The following is a 20,649-nucleotide window of genomic DNA, read 5'->3' on the forward strand; positions in this document are numbered from 1 at the left end:
TACGTGCAAAAAAGACGATTGCGCCCATTACGCCGCACATGTTACATATCGCCGCGAACGTCGCAGTGAGAGCAATAAGTCTAGGGCCATCAATCACTGATAACACTAAACTGATGAGCGGTAAAAACGTTTAAAGCGTCGCCTATGGCTAATTTTGGTTGCGGTCGTTTTCTGCGATGTCGCGGGTGCGCGCAATTTTAAAGCTTGACATGTTTGGTGTCTATTTAACCGACGTGACCCGATCTTTTATATTTGACCAAAAAACTGGGTAATAATAAATGTTTCCTAACATAATGTTTAAAAAAACGTTTTTTTTTCAAAATTTTCAGTAATTTTTCCTAATTATAATAAAAAATAAAACCCCCAGTGGTGATTAAATGCCACCAAAAGAAAGCTCTATCTGTCCCCAAAAAATGGTGTAAAATTCATTTCAGTACAGCGCTGCATGACGGAATAAACGTCAGTCAAAGTATCGCAGCGCTGAATACTGAAAAATGGCCTGGCCAGGAAGGGGGTCTAAACACCTGGTCTTGAAGTGGTTAATGTCACTTTAAAGTGAACCTCTGCTTCAACAGTGTGAAGCTGGCCATACACCTTTCAATTATCTGCAGATTTTCTAGGGTCAGATGGAAAAAGTGAAACAGATTCTTCCATCTACGCTACACTGTGTGGATGGAGGAATCTCCAACTGGGCCAAGCTTCTGTATCTTGCTAGTCAGCCCCGCTGGCTGTCAAAATACCTGAACAATCTGATTGGATGCAGACATTGTTCAGTTGTTTTGAGAACCAGTGTGGCCGACTAGCAAGATACAGAAGCTTGGCCCAGTGGGAGATTCCACCACCCACACAGTGTAGCGTAGATGGAAGAATCTGTTTCACTTTTTCCATCTGACCCTAGAAAATCTGCAGATAATTGTAAGGTGTATGATCACCTTTACAGGTTCATTTGAATTAATCCTAGCCACACCATTTCATTGAAATAAATGGGCTGACGCCTGGCAACGCTGGCACAAATGCAAGCAAAAGTGTGTACATCGCAGAGTGTGAACGGGGCCTTATTCAACATTTCCTCAAAGTTTAAACACAGAGCTCTTAGATTTCAGCCTGTAACTTTCCATTTCAGTTGCTTGGGGAAAAGTCTGAACTACTTTTATGGGTCACACGGCGGCCATCTTTTCTGCCGAACCCTTGGCCCAGCCCTGCCTGACAGCTCTGCCTCTGTTGCTGATACCCTCCTACTGTAAGCTGCAGTGTCTGGGAGGGGGAGCGTGTGAGACACCATTGAATTTGTGCATTGCATAGTAACTGGATTTGGTAGTTAGATTGGCATTCGGGAGCCTTCAGTTGTACTTTAACTGGAGCAAATAAAAAGCTAAGGCTTTCTGACGTTTCTCTGAATTTTTATAACTGCATATTTGTTACTACAGGCCATTAAAATTATTAAACCTAGTGGGGTAGAATACAGTACAGTATATATATATATATATATATATACATTTATATGATTTAGGTCTAGTAAATGGGCTGTAAAGGGAGACTACGGGTAATGATTAAACTCATTCTTTGCATAGTCTGTCCTGGAAACACTAAAAATGAGGTATAGTCAGAGTGTCGGCTTTACCTTCATTCTTAGTTTTATATAATCCACTTTAATGGCATATATAGAAGGCTTTACGTGGTGTTGGTCAGCAGCCTCTTGTCACAGGAATGTGCTAGCTGCCCCAACAGACTGAAATAAAGATGCTTTCCTTGCACATGGAGAAGGTTAGATTCTCTGTCAGATTTGAACTATTTATTTCTACATGTGTTGCTGTTGCAGATTTTTCCTCACTTCCTGTCTTCTGAAACCACAGTCAACAGGACAAGAAGTAAGGATAAATCTCTCTAACTGAGCCCGGGATAGCAGTAAAAACCCAACAGGGGTTCTAATCCTTTTCGACTCAGTCAAAACTAGCCAACAAGTGTTTGACTTGACATATCCACTAAACTTGAACTGTATTCACCCCCCTCCATCTACGTGACGTCTCCAAGCTCCGTCGTTAGTGCTAAAATCAACGACTGGCCATCTTGATTGACATAACTCCTGTGCATGTAAGTCTCTGTGTACATTGTCAGGAAGATTGCAAACAGACAGGTAAGAATTCCTTATTGCAGAAGATACATACCTTGGAATTCATAAAAAGTGTCATTGTGGGGGCAGCCACTGGGACCAGAATGTCCATGCTGTGAACACTCCAACCTCGGTGCATGCTTAGCCCCTAGGCCGTGCCGGGTCATTGCTCGCTAGGGTACTGCCGGCTGCCCAGTGTCTTCAATTGTTATGGTGCGATGTTTAAGGTGAATCAACTTTTTGCAGCCATGATGACATTAATGTTGGTATGTGTTGGTATTAAAGTGACATTAAAGGAGAACTATGGGGTCAGTGTTTTTCCCCATAGACCCCCCCCAGTGCTAATGTAAGAACTTACCTTAAATGTCACATGGAACTATCACAAACCTTTTATGAATTTGGGGTAAGAGATCTAGATAGAGCCATAAGGCCAGGATTGTGCCGCAAAGCCTTTATTGGATCACCCCCATTGTATGTCTCCTCATGCCTGCTCACACTTTGTTATAGTTTATGTAAAGTTACACTTTAAAGGGTTTCTAAACCCTCTGTTTTTTTGCATATATCTACTATTTTTTTTAAAAACCTGCTTTAAAAGCGTTTTAAACTTACCTGTGTCTTCGACGCCTGCTCCCGTCCGAAAATCCTAAACTGCTCGGGCGGCCGCAAAGCATCTTGGGGCGGGCGCGTGCGCAGTTTGGATTTTCGGCCGGGAGACGAGGAGAGACACAAGGTAAGTCTATGGACGCGTGCACACGCATGCAGACACCGTGGGATAGGAAGTGCCAGCAAGGACAGAGGAGTCAGCGCTGGATCGGACGCCCGCCGCACCTCTGGAGGGACAGATGAAAACAGGAAAGAAGAAGACCAGATTAAGAGACATCATTTAAGGTAAGTGCTGACATTAACATTGGGTTAAGGGGGGAAAAAAATGACTTTAATGTCACTTTAAGTTTATTTTTATGCTCTCCTTACTAGTGACAGTTTTGGAGAACAAAAAGTAGAAGACGTACAGGAAGAAGTGTCGGGACTTGGGAACACGTCTTGGGTTTTGTATTTGGCTGGAGGAAATATTTAAGGATATTTATATTCTTTGTCTTCGTAGTACCATTATCATAAGTAATATAAAAAAAAAATGTTATGAAAACAGTGAGGCGAAGCTTCTGGCAGCGAAGGAGTTAAACTTGGCAAAGTTTGGGAGACTGCGGAAGGAAGTGGCTGCATAAGAACTGCCAGCAATGCTCGGGTTCCACCTTAAGCCTGCTAGACAAGGGGAGGGAGCTCTGGGTGTAACGTGAAGCTGGGAGGCTGCTGGGTTTGGTTCCTCACTGCTGTTATTGACGCTCATCAAAGCCATGGGAGGGACGGCCAGACAGACAGACGGCCAAACAAGGAAGTTCTCCTCTAACTACTGCCTTATCACTCTAAGAGGCTGCAGCAATTCTTCATCTCAGCATGACAGGTCAGTGACCACAGACCCTCCACCATGCATTGCTGTGTAGAGGTGACACTGCGACACGAGCTTGTCACTGCAGACAAGAAAAGAAAGTGACTTTGGAGAACTATGTGCTGTCTGGTTGTGTCAGAAGTAGATGGCACTGTGCGTGTGTAATATGCTCCGATGTTACAGTGGATTCCTGCTATGGAACCAGTACTAGATCCTTCTTTAAAAGCGGGGTGATCTGAGGACTCGAGTTGTCCTCAGAATACCATCCTCTTCTGTTTAGGCCTCATTCACACTGGCAATTCCAAATCTGCATTTTTAGGGCATTTGTAAACAGATATAAATGCATCTAATTCTTTCCATCTTTTAATGGTATTATTCAAAGTGAGTGTTTAACTGCGTTTAGGTGCAGCCAGCTTAGCTGCGTTTAGTGAAAGTAGAATTCTGTGCCTCCAGGATCCGACTAGAAACTCGAAAGGGCCTATTCACACTACAGCGTTGCGTTAATTGTGCGTTGCAGTGTAAAAAGGTGGTACATGCACTGCTTTTTTCATGACAACACAAATTATTGCAGTACCAAGTGTTGCAAAGCAATGCATGGCCACCGGGAGATGCATTAGGGTGCCATTCAGATGAACGGCAATGCAACTCAGTGCACGGTAACACACGCTAGGTGCACTGTGCAATAGCTTGTGTTAAACGTACAGTATTGTGCAATTGATGCAACTCTGTGGTGTGAACAGGTCCTTAAAGTGACATTAAAGTCACAACTTCTGCCCTCCTCCACGCTGCTTTAAGGACTTACCTTAAATGATGCCTCTTGATCTGATCATCTTTTCAGTAGTTTTGAGGAGTCCCTCCAGCGCTGGTGCCGGTCACTGATCCAGCGCTGGCTGCTGTGTCCCACGGTGTCTGTCCGACGTGCACGCTCCTGGCTGTGTGCATTCACCTCCACTGTATCTCTCCTCTTCCCGCCGAAGATTTCTACTGCACATGCGCCCGCCCTGTAATCTTGCACGGCTGCTCGGGAATCTTCAGATCATCAGACGGGAGTGCACGGTGGTAACTCAGGTGAGTAATTATCTATTTGGTAACTTTAAAAAAAAAATGTTTTTGCATATCTCTGCTGCATGCTAGCAATAGATATATGTAAAAACAAAAATGACTTTAATACTACTCTAATGCAGCTAAACCCACTTTAAAGGAGAACTATGAGGTGAGTGCTTTTCACGTGACAGGGGAGGGGCTGGATTCCCCCCTCCCCGATCCGCTAGCGCTGACTGGCGGTATGGACGGGGGAGGAGTCCTCCCGTTACCCTAAGGAGAACTATGGGGAAAAGCCCTGACCCCATACTTCTCCTTTAAGGCAGGAACATCTAAACCCAGGAAAATATGATCTAAGAAATCTAAAAGTTGTTTATACTTCCCAGATAATTTCTCCTGCATTTAGATAACCTAAACTCAGGAGTGCCAGTGTGGATGTAGCCTAAAGCTGGCCATATACTGCTCCAATCCCAGATAGCAAGGATAACTTGCTACAAAACTTGTGGCAGGGTTAAATTGTAATTCTTGTTAACTTGCTACACACATTCCTGGCAAGTTGTAGACTTGCAGAACACTTGCAGCACAAGTTCTAGTTGACACTTTGAATTTGTAGCCAATTTGCTTGGCAAGTCTACAGCAAGAGTCCTGCAGGTCTTAGCAAGAGCTCTGCAAGTGTACAGCACTTTTGCAAAGCCCGTTGATCTGGAGACTTGCAACGCAGACTTGCTGTAATTGTGCAACAAAATTGTGACGCTTGGCAAGTCTAGCAATACTTTAGCAAGTCATTTTCAAACTTGCAGCTCAATTGCTTGCTATCTGGGATGCTGACTTAGCCTAAATTCGAGCAGTGCTTGGCTCCATGGCTACCCCTCCATTTGACAAAAGTAAAATTTTCAATCAGCTTTTGTCTAAGGAGCCAGTAAAAAAATTCTCCAATCACCTGCAGTGGCTGTTTGGGTATTCTGACAGCGGCACACCCACCGCTGTCAGAATACAAAAGCCTGGTAGGGGGGTTCCCCCATCCACACCCTGAGGGCGGAATGAGGAAAAAAGAAATAGTGTATGGCCATCCTAAACCTGGCTGCTGTCAGAATACAGAAGAACAGAGGGGCCATTTCTTTATCAGTGCTATTAGCGTGTATGGGGGAATCCAGTGTATGGCCAGCTTTAGACATATATTATGACTTGGGAACGTTTACTGATCTCTTGGAGATCTTTTGTTATGCATTTGCTGCATTGCAAGTAGACATCTTATTATTTCCTCTGTGGCTGGTTCACATCTATGCGGCAGTTTTTTTACCTGTAACGGAAGTCCCATTAAGGAAGCCAGGCGGCGTGTATTGACACCAGGTGACGAGGAAGCATGGAGCCGACTTTCTGGCCAATCAGGGAGCAGGACTCGCCCCTTGGCTTCCTGATTGGTCCGAAAGCCAGCTCCATGCTCCCTGGTGACGAGGGAGCATGGTACCTGCTTCCCGGCCAATAAGGAACCCGGGCAGCGTGTAATGATTTGCCGCCCAGCTTTCTGATACCAGAAGTTCTGGGTTTGGGGATAGGCATCGGGAGGCGTTTGGGCAAGTACGGTATCGGCACCGGTACTGGTATCGGTGTATCCATAGTTCACACCTACTCATGTTCAATGCCACACGTGCTGTGTGCATACAGAACAGTGTGAATTCAGGAAAATCACACAGGGACAATCTTTGAGATTTGAGGGCTAAACTACGCAGACAATTTTTCATGATTTACCATCGCCTACAGTAAGCTTTGTACAACAAAAAAACTGTTATTGGTCCCAGATTCCCTCTGGGCCCATTCACAAACACATATAGTGGTGTCCTGTGTTGTACCACACTGGATCAGCGCAGGTCACCTGAAGTACACGTAGAAAACTGTTGTCCCATTAATATGACAAATGCGGTGGGTAGTCCCCTGCTATACAATGCAATCATGCTGCATTTTATCTTTTATATCGTCCTTCTCATTGATTTTGGATTAGTAGATGACCACACGTTGCCGAGATTGTTATACAAACATCTGTGATGGCGCCCAAATACAATATGCTCAAGAGGTGAGCATTGGACAATTGCTGCAATGCTGAGTGGTCTAACTATTACAATAAAACCACATGGTGTTGAGTACGAGCCGGTAGATCCCCCTTCATTACCAGGTCATTTTTTAGTGCTGAGATGGTTTGGCTGACAACTACTTTTACAATTATTGCAACACTGAACCCAAATAGATTTTGTGGCATTTTTTTAGACGGATAAATCTTTCTTTTAGTGGAATTTAATAGCCATTGGCTTTTTACTTTACAGCATATACTACCATTTATAATATCAGCATTGTAATAGGAATCACACGCCCCTGTTTGTATTCCTATTGCCTGACGCCTGGGACATGCAGTTCCGTGTACTGTTGTGGGCAAGCAGGGCTAAATGTAGAGCAGGGGAGCCGCCGCTCTTTTTGTACATGTGGTCTGGGTGGCTGTACAGCCGCCCAAATCACTTGTAGCAGCCTTGTCGCCCCTTTGCTCACCCACCTCCCCACCATGGTTTTTGGGGTCCTCCTCTCTTCTGGGGGACCCAAGACCATGGCAAATGACTTCAGGATGGAGGACAGGGAGCCGACTGGAGAACGTCCGTTCCCCAATCTGCTCTGTGTGACCAGTGAGACAGGAGCGCTGTACTCGCAGCGCTTCTTTCTCAGCTGTCACAAGCCGGGCTGTACAGGAGATCAAGCACATTGCTGTGCTCGTACTTCTGTATTGGAGGGCAGGCTCCATAAAGAGAGCTTGTCTCCTCCAAATGCTATCACATAGGGACTTGTTAGACGCTGTGTAAAATCTATATAAAAACAATGCAATGATTTGCAAATCTCACAAACCCAAATTTTATTCACAATAGAAAACATCAAATGTTTAAACTGAGAAAATGTACTATTTGAAGAAAAAAATACGGTCATTTTGAAATTGATGGCAGCAACACGTCTCAAAAAAGTTGTGACAGGGCCATGTTTAACACGGTGTAGCATCCCCCCTTCTTTTAACAACACTCTATAAATATTTGGGAACTGAGGAGACCAGTTGCTGGAGTTTTGGGAGAGGAATGTTGGCCCATTCTTGCCATAGGATTTTAACTGCTCAACAGTCCTGGGTCTTCTTTTTTCACCAATTTGAAAATATTTGCGCCAACTATTTTCAATTGGTGAAAGGTCTGGACTGCAGACAGGCCAGTTAGGCACATGGACTCTTCTACTATGAAGCCATGTTGTTGTCATAAATGCATTATGTGGTTTAGCATTGCCCTGCTGAAATATGTAAGGCCTTCCCTAAAAAAGATGTCATCCGAATGCTAGCATATGCTGCTCTAAAACCTGGATATATAGGCATTGATGTTGCCTTTCCATGTGCAAGCTGCCCATTCCATTCGCACTAATGCACCTCTATACCATCAGAGATTCAGGCTTTTAAACTGAGCACTGATAACAAGACAGACGGTCCCTCCCCTCTATAGTCCGGAGGCTCTACAGTCCAGAGGCTCATGTTTGCCAAAAAGAATGTAAAATTTCGATTTGTTTGATCACAAAACCTTTTTTTAGAAGTGTTCCTGTTATCAATTTTAAAACTACCTGATTTTTTTCTTAAAATTGTACATTTTTCTCAGTTTAATCATTTGATGTTTTCTATTGTGAATACAATTTTGGTTTATGAGATTTACAAATCATTGCATTCTGTTTTTATGTAGATTTGACAGTGTCCGAACTGTTTTGGAATTGGCGTTGTAATGTACATGAGCCAGGCACAAAAGAAACCTGTTTAGTGCATCTGGGATTTTATTCCAGTAGCAGGCCTGGGCAACATTTTTAAGGGCTGTGAAATGATTTGACTCAATGATGGCATCGTGGAATTTTGAAAAATGATTTTGAGAGTCCGTTCAAACAAAATTATAACAATGTATTGCCAGCTTTAGGGCAAACCAAGACAGCAGCAGTAGCTGTTTTAGACTAGTATAATCAAAGCCAGCAAGGACTTGTCTATTGTTTGATTTGAAAATAGATGTTGGTTTTATATAGAAAGGCACCATTGTTGTGTTCTGTTAGATAAAAGCCCTCAGGCTATAGCACATTGTCAGACATCGGTAAATAGATGTATTGTGATTACACTTTGAACTACCATAGAGGATAAGCCTCTTTAATATACACCAATCAGCCATAACATTATGCCCACTGACAGGTGAAGTAAGTAACATTGTTTATCTTGTTACAATGGCACTGGAAGTGGGTGGGATATATTAGGCAGCAAGTCAACATTTTGTCCCTGAAGTTGATATGTAGGAAGCAGAAAAAATGGGCAAGTGTAAGGATTTGAGCGACTTTGAGAAGAGCTGAATTGTGATGGCTAATTACATATGATCTTGGCGGCTGTATAGCGATCAGTTGTACTAAACGAAGCAGCTGTACATTCTACATCCGAAACAGGACTAAATGTAGAAGAGAAACACTCGCTCGGCGCTGTCCCCGGGCGTCGGGCGATAGGAATTCCACGCCCCTGGAACTCTGGAACTTGTCACTAGGACATATGACTGCACATCATCTCAGGGGAGAAAAATGCCCCTCCTGAGATCTCATGAGATTACAGATGAGATTTCCCAGCAATGCTCCGCTGATGTAACCTTCCCAGGATGCAATACCTGGGCACAATTACATCATTTGCCAAAGCAAAGTGGGAAAGGAAGTGGGGAAAAGAAATTGTAAGTTAAAGAAAAATATGTTTGTTTAAAGAAGAACTATGAGGTGAGTGAAGATCACTCATCCTTACAGTTCGAGCCAACGTGTGACAATGAAGCTGTTACAGGTCGGCTCTATTGATTGGGAAGTGAGCGAACACATACCGCCGCTCGCTCACTTTCTGATCATCTCCCTGCAGAGAGCGGTGCTCCCTGATCATCTCCCTGCAAGTATTCCCCCCTCCCTGATCCTCCAGCACTGACTGGCGAAACAGACAGGGGAAGGCAGCACTTACTAAAATTGATTTTTTTCAAGTAAGCTTTGATTGCATTATCAAAAACAACTCTAATATGTATTCCTATTACAATGCTGAAGTTATAACAGGATATGATATGCTGGGACTACAGAACTCCTTTAAGAAGATAATGGTTATTATCACATAAGAGTGTCCTTGAAAATCATTTTTTAAATGTCAGTGACTGCAGAGCGATGTGTGCAGATGGAACATTCTCCTCCAATAACACATGCCCAGGGTGCTTTCTTACAAGGCCACACATACACAAGGACAAGGGCATTCCCCTGCAGCAGCAATCTAAGCACAATAAAACAAAGCACCTATTTAATGTCTGAGGCCCATAATTATCCGCAGAAGGAATGCAGTGTCCCCTGTTCTTCAGTGTGGATGTTTTTGATGATCTCTGTGCAATAGGGCACAATGGCCTAGAACAAGCTGCATACGAAGCAGTTTACTGTAATATAACTTCTTGTTACACTGGCATAGAACATCATTGACAGAGCAGTGTACAAGCACACATCCATACTGTGACTATTCCAGTTTTCAGGTGACAGTTGTATTTTGTTTTAGGGTACACAGAGGAATAGGGACTGGTGTGTCCCATTCACCATCTATTGGCAGCCACCTGTCCTTCGTGTCTGCCAGTTCCCACGCTAGTGTCCTTTTGCTTGGCTTGGGTTCACTGTTGTTATGAAGTCTAATTATAAAAAAAATTACATAGCTATTAGTCTAGTGAAACTGCATGGCCATCCATTCTGTGTGAATTCATCATCTTTTTTGAGAAAACAGAATGTTCTTAGGCTTATTTCCTTTCTGGTGGAATGTTCCTCTGATATTGTGGGCATTAGTAACAATAGGTTCATTTATAAAGTGAATTGGGAAAATACCACAAAATGGCCACTAGGTGGAGCTGCTGAGCATCATAGGAAATAAAGACCTCTTGCGGTAGTAACAAGAGATACAATGTAATCATTCTAGGGCCCTGTCACACCATGTCCGGACCAAATCTGCACATGTTTCGGCAAACGCGGTGCATTTGTGCTGCGTTTGACACGTTGCAGCGCTTTTTTGTTTTACGGGTAATGTCATTATGCAAATGAATCTCATCCTGCTCCATGTCATAGCTTCTGTTGCGTTCCAGTGTGGTGCGTTGCATTTGTGACGTTCTGGTGCGTTCCAGTGCATGAAAAATGTGCCATGCAGCATTTTTTTTCCTGCACTGGAACGGACTGGACTGGTGTGAGCAGAGCCCACAAATCAGATACAAATGCATTGGAATGCATTTTTAGTGCGGAAGAAAAATGTAACATACCGGATGTGATCTGGACATGGTGTGAATGGGCCCTGAGGGAATTAGCAGATAAATCTAACTTTGCTTCATATTATTATTATTAGCAGTATTTATGTAGCACCAGCCAGTTACGCAATGCTTCACACAGTGCACATTCACATCGGTCCCTGCCCTCAAGTAGCTTACAATCTAAGGTCCCTATCTCACATACATACATACAAACGCTGAACTGTAAAAAGTTCAGCGTTTCCGTGCGCACGGAGAATGCAAACACCATATGTGAATGGAGCCTAAAGGTGCCCATACACCTTACAACCATCGCAAGACTTAAGCTTATTAAAAGCTCGTACGATCTGCCCATCTTGGACAGGCAGCTCGTACTTGCGATCATCCGATGACCGCAGTGAGGGGCGGGCTTCCGATCACTGCAAACGGGCAGTGTGCACCCCTAGAATCGTACGATTCTCGGCGGGTTTTCAAGCCTGCTTGTTCGACAGAAGACGTGCAACCGTACAGTAGAAACAGTTGCACACCTTCCATACACTGTACGATTATCGTACGATCGCGGGATTTCCCACGATTCTCGTACAAGAATCGTACAGTGTATGGGCACCTTAACACTTGGGGGTTTAAGTCATTTTCAGGCCTAACATGTAGATTATAATGTGTGCATAAAATGCTCGGGCAGCGAAATGGTTAAAGGGAACTTTTTTGCCCTATTAGAGGGTTTTCTTTGCTCGCTCTCGGCGGCCTAATAGAGCAGCAGCGGGGCCGAGGAAAGGTATGTTTTGCTGGGAACCGGGACATTAAAGCCGTCCTCTTGGACAGGTTTGCTCTGAACAACTCCGATAGATGTTTATCTGAAAAGACTGGCTGCTGTAATAAAACACATTAGCTAAACACCCAGATAAATGAAGTTGGGCTACGATGGTGAAGGAGCTGGGTAATTGATTTCTGACAGCTCTCGGGGGCATTAGGAATGGATTTTCATTGGGCCAATGACAGGAAAATGTTCCCTTTTGGGAATGTTGAAAGAGGATGGAAGACTGCGTAATGATGCAGAGCTACAGACGTACCTCCACGATGATACATTTATGTGATGGGCACAGCTGCCTTTGATGTATCTCATTCTCAACTTCTGTATTCTTCTAGCGGAGTGAACTGGGTTCTCTTGGCATTTGAGAACAACTGTTTACTTAGCATGTCATTTCTGAAATATTTTCTGTGCTTCGCCATATGTACACCCGGGGTTGTGGTGGATTGTCAAATTGCTTCTGCTCTTTGAGTGTTTAGGAACGTACTATTATCTTTGACAGGCTCAGCAGCTCCCATTCAAGTAATACTAAACCATTACAGCTGATAAATGTCACCGAGAAACACAAAGTATACTTTGACTTGAACAAAATGTCTCTAAACTGTTGTTCATTTGTGTTTACTTCTAGTATATCGGCCCATTTCACTTTCCTTTTTAAAACCATTGATCAGAAAAGACAAATGGTTTTCAGATGCGTTTAGGTGCTGTAAAGGTTTGTTCCCAGCTTCACGGCTGAAACCCTGCGTTATGGTGATATTAAAGTTGAAATGCTTTTAAGCTGTTTGAAATGCTGATAAAGTATCCCACAATGGATGCTGCTCCTTGATGTTGAAAAGTTTTTGTTTCCTGCAGAATCATCTGGTCCCCTGAGCAGTGGCCCTGATATCACCGATACCGAATACCAATACCAGAAATCCCATTCAGGAAGCCAGGCGGCGTGTAATGACTCGCCACCTGGCTTCCTGATTAGCCGGGCAGCGTGTAAAGACACGTCACCAGGCTTCCCGATTAGCAAGGAAGCCATCTCCATGCTTCCTCGTCACCAGTTGACGAGACAGCATGGAGCCGGCTTTCTGGTCAATCGGGAAGCCGGGCATCGTGTAATGATGCCTTGCCCGTCTTCCTGATTGGTCGAGAAGCTGGCCAGTAGGGAAGCCAGGCAACGCGTCATTACACAGCGCCCGGCTTCCTGATTGGCCGGGAAGCCGGTTCAATGCTCCCTCGTCACCAGGTTGACGAGACAGCATGGAGCCGGCTTTCTGGTCAATCGGGAAGCCGGGCATCGTGTAATGATGCCTTGCCTGTCTTCCTGATTGGTCGAGAAGCTGGCCAGTAGGGAAGCCAGGCAACGCGTCATTACACAGCGCCCGGCTTCCTGATTGGCCGGGAAGCCGGTTCAATGCTCCCTCGTCACCAGGTTGACGAGACAGCATGGAGCCGGCTTTCTGGTCAATCGGGAAGCCGGGCATCGTGTAATGATGCCTTGCCCGTCTTCCTGATTGGACTGATATGGAGTCTTCGTGCTGGTGACATCTGTGTTTTAAGTTCCACAAACACACAGGCACAGCAAGGCAAGCTGCCTCCCACTCCAAGATAGTTGATGGACAGCTGTTGAAAACTGTGCTGTCCCTTGTGATCTTGTACTGGACAGGAAGTTCAAGGAAGCCAAGCTGAGAGACTTAGATCCAGCTGTTTGGAAACATGATGACTGCAAGTGCTTGGGAAAACATTAAAAGGCATACATTAGTGGGCAATGTGTATTTGTTAGATCTGGATTAATTATTAGAGTTTAATACTTCTTTAGGGAAGTTCCATAGTTTTCTAGCGGAGCAGCAATTTGTCTTCTTTACTAGATATCAGATGCTAAGCTTATCTCAATGCGGCCGATATAAAATACCCCCATTTAACCAAGGTTTATGATTTTCTTTTCTAAGATCCTTACAGGCTCTAGCCAGGTAAAAATAATAACTAGCCTTGCAGTGGGGCTACCCCAATAAATGTACAACTGGAGAACGGATAACTAATACTAATTGTATGTTTTTATTACTTTCAGACATCTCCTTTTCTGACCGGCTACAGCAGGACGCGCCATATTTAAATAACAACCGAAAACTGACTGAGTTGATTGTGGACAGGATTATTTTGCAGCTAAATCGTATCTATCCTCAGGTTCTGTCAAACAAGGAAGCTGAAAGGGTACAGTAGTATTATGTAACTATCTGTTCATGCATGCGCTATTTGTTTCTATCTCACCGCACAGCGGGCATTGTTGTGCCATGCATTCTGGTGCGGCCGATCGCACTGCAGACTGGGAGACAGGGCTGCAGTGCCATTGACTTGAATGCACCACCTCGTTCCCTCTGGCCCCAGGACGCAGGGAGGCTGTAATTATGCGATCCAGTGCATCCCAGCAACTAACCATGCTGGAACGCACTGGAATTGGTGTGAAGCAGCCCTAACTGAACTGTCACATTAGCAAAAATAAAACTAAGCAAAGTCTTTGGCTTTTTAGGATAGATGCATCCAGGGATAGTGATCTATTCCTAACCGCATGTAATCGTATCACATACGATACGATTTACATGCAGAGTGCTGGTGGACTGCCATTTTCAAATGCGGCCACTGTCACCCAATCATTATCAATATGTTACAGGTGACAGCAGCTGCTTCTAAACAACATATTTGGGATTCCTGCCACAGTGCACATTCATGTGTAGTGTGATGTAAGTCTAACAGTTCCTTTTCTTTAGAGAACCACCACATCCTGAGTAATTATCCCCCTACCAGCATGCTGTAGAGGAGGTTCTTTATTCTCTGTGTGAAAGCAGTAGTATCTCTGAAGTGGTCTGACACACCCTGTACGAAGTCAAAGCTAGAGCTCTCCAATCGGCAGCAAGCGTAAGTCTTGTTACTTGCACAGCTCTAGGTCTGACTCAGCAATGGGCATGTTGGACTTATGCGGAGAGACCACTGCTTTCACGCATAGAGTAAGAGTCCTTCTCTGCAGCATGCGAGCAGTGGACAGGCTTTTTTTTTTTTTACTGAGGCCGTGGCTGCTTCCTAAAGAAAACAAACTGTAAAGCTGCCCATACACCTTACGAATATCGGCCGATTCTCATATGCGATCGCGTTTTCGCCCGATATTCGTAAGGTTGATGGGCTGTGTAGAACCGCAAATACTGTACAATTGATCGACTTTTGACTAACCAGCAGGTCAGAAAACTTCGGTCGAACGTACGATTTTCGCAAGGTTGGTGGCGTTTCCGTATGTCAACATTTGTACAATTTACACTGCTCATGCACAGACGAAAATACGTGCAGTCGATTACCGCAATTCGTCCAGGTGCTTTCTTTTCATTACTGCTGATTCAACTTTGCGATAATCGGGGCAGGATGGGGCCGCCGTACGAAAATCGTAGGGCAGTTCGATCATCAGACGAAAGGTTTTGTCCGATAATCTTAAGGTGTATGGGCAGCTTAAGACTTTACAGAATTTTTGTTTTGATGCACTTGAAATGTGTTTAGCTGATTTAAATGGAAAGTTCATTTGGGCATTAAAGCAACTGACACTTTGAGTAATGAAAAGGCTACTAACGGGTATTAAGTGCAGGCACTCAGAGGCACATACTGGGCTTGAAGCAGCATTCAGGACCTCATCAGTCAATCACAAACTGGGGTAATTGTTGTTAATGGAAGACTGATACTTTCAAGGCTTCTCCTAGGCTTTCAAGGCTTCCGCTCTAGGTGTCATCACCTAGAGCGGAAATTTATCTTCAAAGTGCTTAATGGAGAACTATGAGGTGAGTGCTTTTCACTCATCCTCATAGTTCCAGCCGACTTGTGACAATGAAACTGTCACAGGTCGGCTCAGTAGATCGGGAAGTGAGCGAACACATACCGGGGTTCGCTCACTTCTCGATCCTGTCACTGCAGAGAGCCGTGACAGTGGAGGGACTGGATTCCCCCCTCCCCGCTCCGATCCGCCAGCGCTGACTGGCTGAACAGATGGGAGAGGGGGGGCGGGTCCAGCTGCCTCTGCCTCTAGATAGGCAGAGCCAGCTGTCACTCACGCAGCTGCGCTGATCCAGACATAATTGCGGGGATCCGTTTCAGCTGCGGCGTCTCAGCTCGCGGTATACTGAGCCTAGGGTGATGGGAGGAGCTAGTTTGTGTCCTCCCGTTACCCTAAGGAGAACTATGGGGAAAAGGCCTGACTCCATAGTTCTCTTTTAATATTATATCGTCAATATATTGTACTGCTTTGTTCAAAGACCGTCTCTTCAGATCTTAGCAAACTATAAGACGTTAGGATTGCCAATGGTTACTGGATAGTATATCTATGAATGAGTGTCTGGCAAGTCTAAGTTTTCTCATTTACAGTTTAGGAGCCTGAAAATTCCTCTGCGCACTCGGCTGGTTGACCTGTTGAAGAATCTCCAGAAAAAAGGGGAACGAGAATGTCAGGAGTTCTACAGGGCTCTACAGAACAATGCAGACAAGATTTATGCCACATTGCCAAGCAGAAGCAGCCTGAGTAAGTTTGAGGTGATTTCTGTATTCTGTACTGTGTCAACAAGGAGTACTGGGTACTGTAGATAAGCAAAGAAGAAAAAGTGAAAGATGTGTTATACCAAGTTGTACAATTGTGTGCATGTGTTCAAACTGGGCGCCTAAGACCTGCCATTAAAAAAGCCTCCAAAAACGACCCCTTTTCTGTAGTACACATCCTCGGGTGCGTTTACTCACAGTCACCACTCCTGTCCACACCCTCATCTTCTGATGCGTTTACTTGCAATCACTACTTCTGTCCACAGCCTTATCCTCTTGTGCGTTTACTCACAGTCACCACTTCTGCCCACAGCCTCATCCTCTTGTGCGTTTACTCAGTCACCACTCCTGTCCACAGCCTCATCCTCTTGTGCGTTTACTCAGTCACCACTCCTGTCCACAGCCTCATCCTCTTGTGCGTTTACTCACAGTCACCACTCCTGTCCACAGCCTCATCCTCTTGTGTGTTTACTCTGTCTCCACTCCTGCCCTCATCCTCTTGTGCCCTCATCCTCTTGTGCGTTTACTCACAGTCACCACCCCTGCCCAAAGCCTCATCCTCTGGTGCATTTACTCACAGTCACCACTCCTGCCCACAGCATCATCCTCTGGTGCGTTTACTCACAGTCACCACTCCTGCCCACAGCATCATCCTCTGGTGCGTTTACTCACAGTCACCACTCCTGCCCACAGCATCATCCTCTGGTGTGTTTACTCACAGTCACCACTCCAGTCCACAGCCTCTTCTTCGGGTGCGTTTTCTCACAGTCACCACTCCTGTCCGCAGCCTTAATCTGGAAAAAATAGAATCACCTTGCATACTGTTACAAACGTTTCTTACCCCTGATGATTGGCCATTTGCCTCACTTGCCTTCAAGGGTTAATTTATATTAGGAACAGATGAAAATACATTATGATGTTAAGTGCATGTATGCTAGTAATGTCGGGTAGAATTGATTTGAACCTAGATCCGAATAGTAGGTGTCACACCGCTGAAAATTGTAGTTTCAAGAGACGGAGAGTGGGGTTTTGAGAGCACCAAAAGGAAACAACTCCATAAAACCATGAATCCTATAAAAGTTATTTTTTAATTGAAAAAATGAATTTTAAAATGCTGGATCAAAGATCCAATAATTAAAACATATAGTCAGCTGAGTAATATAGCTCCCTATCGGTTCACTCCATAGATAAACCTTCCAAACAACATGATTCTGTGACACATGAAAATGAATAGGCAGGGTACATGATTGAGTAGCAATAGTCAAAGGATAAACAACAATTAATCATAAACATAATTTGCAAAAAATGGTGATGCTGGAAAGATGTTGTACAATGATAAAAGGAAAAATGGAGGAACCGGTTCGTTCAACGTTTCGCGCACACAGGCGCTTCTTCAGGAACAGGAGAGTATCTATACATTTTAAAGAAACAAGGGGCAACAATAAGCGTAATCTATACATTCATGGTTATATATGAAATGAAAATGATACATAAGGTGAGATTATCACCTACCAATTTATATAGGCTCATGTGTCTATATCTGGACGGGTCTGTCCAAGCAAGGCACCTGCGCACTCCCCCTAATAGCGGGATGGGTGATGTGTGAGCCAAATCCCAGTATTGAGCCAGAGGTGGAGGGATAGGACCAGTAATAAGAGGTCTAGAGGAAATGAGCAAAGAGGCATAGTCACTGGCCAAAATGCAATTAATATAGAAATGAAAATTCATATATATGTGGAGGAGATATCCTCCAGTAAATACGAAAAAACTTAATATAATATAAGGGTCACAGCGGCCAGTGGAACTTACATGTAAAAGATGGGGTAGTCCGAGCGAATGGTTCGCCTGCCAAAAACGTGGGATACTGGGATTTGGCTCACACATCACCCATCCCGCTATTAGGGGGAGTGCGCAGGTGCCTTGCTTGGACAGACCCGTCCAGATATAGACACATGAGCCTATATAAATTGGTAGGTGATAATCTCACCTTATGTATCATTTTCATTTCATATATAACCATGAATGTATAGATTACGCTTATTGTTGCCCCTTGTTTCTTTAAAATGTATAGATACTCTCCTGTTCCTGAAGAAGCGCCTGTGTGCGCGAAACGTTGAATGAACCGGTTCCTCCATTTTTCCTTTTATCATTGTACAACATCTTTCCAGCATCACCATTTTTTGCAAATTATGTTTATGATTAATTGTTGTTTATCCTTTGACTATTGCTACTCAATCATGTACCCTGCCTATTCATTTTCATGTGTCACAGAATCATGTTGTTTGGAAGGTTTATCTATGGAGTGAACCGATAGGGAGCTATATTACTCAGCTGACTATATGTTTTAATTATTGGATCTTTGATCCAGCATTTTAAAATTCATTTTTTCAATTAAAAATTAACTTTTTATATGATTCATGGTTTTATGGAGTTGTTTCCTTTTGGTGCTCTCAAAACCCCACTTTCTGTCTCTTGAAAACGCTAGTAATGTCGTCATTACAGAGATCACAGTACTTCACCTGAATATGGCTTCATCTGCCCTTCTTCCCAGAAGGATAGTTACATAGTTACATAGTATTTGAGGTTGAATAAAGACATTAGTCCATCAAGTCCAACCTATTAGGATCTCATTCTAGGAGTACCCGTACCCCTGTATATTACGGTCCCTTAAGAAATCGTCCAAAAGTTTCTTGAACAATTCCACATTCTTTGCTGAAATCACTGTCTGTGGCAGTGAGTTCCAGACTAACCGCTCTAACTGTGAAGAACCCCCTATGGCACCCTCATAATTGTATAACCCATTTGTTTATTTTTAATTCCAATGTGCATTACTTTGCATTTATCGACATTAAACCTCATCTGCCACATTAATGCCCACTCCCCTATTTTATCCAGGTCCTCCTGTAATGTTATAGTGTCTAAGTCCGTGTCTATTACCCTCCCTATTTTGGTGTCATCCGCAAACACGGAAATATCGCTGTTAACACCCTCCCCGATGTCATTAATAAATAAGTTGAACAATATGGGACCCAGCACAGAACCCTGAGGCACACCGCTCATTACACTAGCCCAGTCTGAAAAGGTGCCATTTACAGATACCCTCTGGACACGTTCCCGTAGCCAGTTCTCTATCCAAGTACACACCACCTCATCTATGCCCATAGCTCTCTACTTGTGTAGCAAGCGTTTGTGTGGTACCGTATCAAAAGCCTTTGAGAAATCCAGATATACCACATCTACCGGCTTACCTCCGTCCATATCTCTACTTACCGCCTCATAAAAAGTTACCAAGTTAGTTAGGCAGGAATGATCTTTCCTGAACCCGTGCTGATTGTCAATAACTATCCCGTTTTCCTGAACAAATTCTACCAGGTAATCCTTTATTATGCCCTCTAGCATTTTAACAGGATGGCATCTAGCAGGATGGTACTATCCTTGTTCAAGCATGCAAAGTCAGCATCTACTTCATAGACTAAAGCAGTAGAACACAAATGGTTGCATCAAGCTAAAATTTACACTTAGGCCTAGAGGGACAGGGGGCATTGGTTCTGTAGATACCACGAGGCACCAGCTTAGGCTGTAGTGATTAGCCAAGTTTTCATAGCCAGTATGATCGCCATTTCCTTAATGAACCTTGACCAGAGTGCTGTTAGATGCCAACAGATGATTAGATCATCCTCTGATCTAACCCAAATGACTAAAAATATGATACTGATGGGCAGCATATTTTGCTGGTTTTTATAGCACATTGACAACATTATTATTGGCCCAGGATACTCCTCTCGGGGACAACTTGAGACAATGTGGCTCGATGCTTTTGCTTGAGTGGAGCTAAAGGACTTTTTAGCTATAAAAATGATACTGCTGATGCATGTTTTGACAAGTCAGGAATTTTTCTATAATAGCTTTGCAAAGTTGCTGATCGCTCTGCTTTGATAAGTACATTTTGCATTTTCCAGATATCTCAGATCCTGTAGAAATCTGTCCAGACGAGGGGAAACTTATCCTCAATGACCGAGGTTAGTATGTGTGTGTGTGTGTGTGTGTGTGTGTGTGTGTATACAGTATTTATAATATATATATACTTCCTGGCCAAAAAAAAGTCACGCACTCCAATATTTAGTTGGACCACCTTTAGCTTTGTTCATGGCATGCATTCGCTGTGGTATCATTTCCATAGGCTTATGCAATGTCACAACATTTATTTCCATCCAGAGTTGCATTAATTTTTGACCAAGATCTTGTAGTGATGATGGGAGATTTGGACCACTGTGTAAAGTCTTCTCCAGCACATCCCAAAGATTCTCAATGGGGTTAAGGTCTGGACTCTGTGGTGACCAATCCATGTGTGAAAATGATGTATCGTGCTCCCTGAACA

The 20,649-nt window shown here is 43.9% G+C and overlaps 1 protein-coding gene across 1 annotated transcript; it reads left to right on the forward strand.

Annotated features, from left to right (window-relative positions):
• Positions 1 to 3,426: 3,426 nt before the first annotated feature.
• On the forward strand, positions 3,427 to 20,290 carry CARD19 (caspase recruitment domain family member 19; the record flags this gene model as incomplete). The annotated part of the gene is made up of 4 exons (XM_018567125.1): positions 3,427 to 3,569; positions 13,777 to 13,919; positions 16,104 to 16,257; positions 20,231 to 20,290. Coding segments are annotated over exons 1-4 (364 nt in total), but the record flags the coding sequence as incomplete, so codon positions are not given.
• Between the last annotated feature and the right edge of the window lie 359 nt (positions 20,291 to 20,649).

This window comes from Nanorana parkeri, unplaced genomic scaffold, assembly GCF_000935625.1.
Source record: "Nanorana parkeri isolate BGI_ZX_2015 unplaced genomic scaffold, ASM93562v1 scaffold1011, whole genome shotgun sequence".
Classification (NCBI taxonomy): Eukaryota; Metazoa; Chordata; class Amphibia; order Anura; family Dicroglossidae; genus Nanorana; species Nanorana parkeri.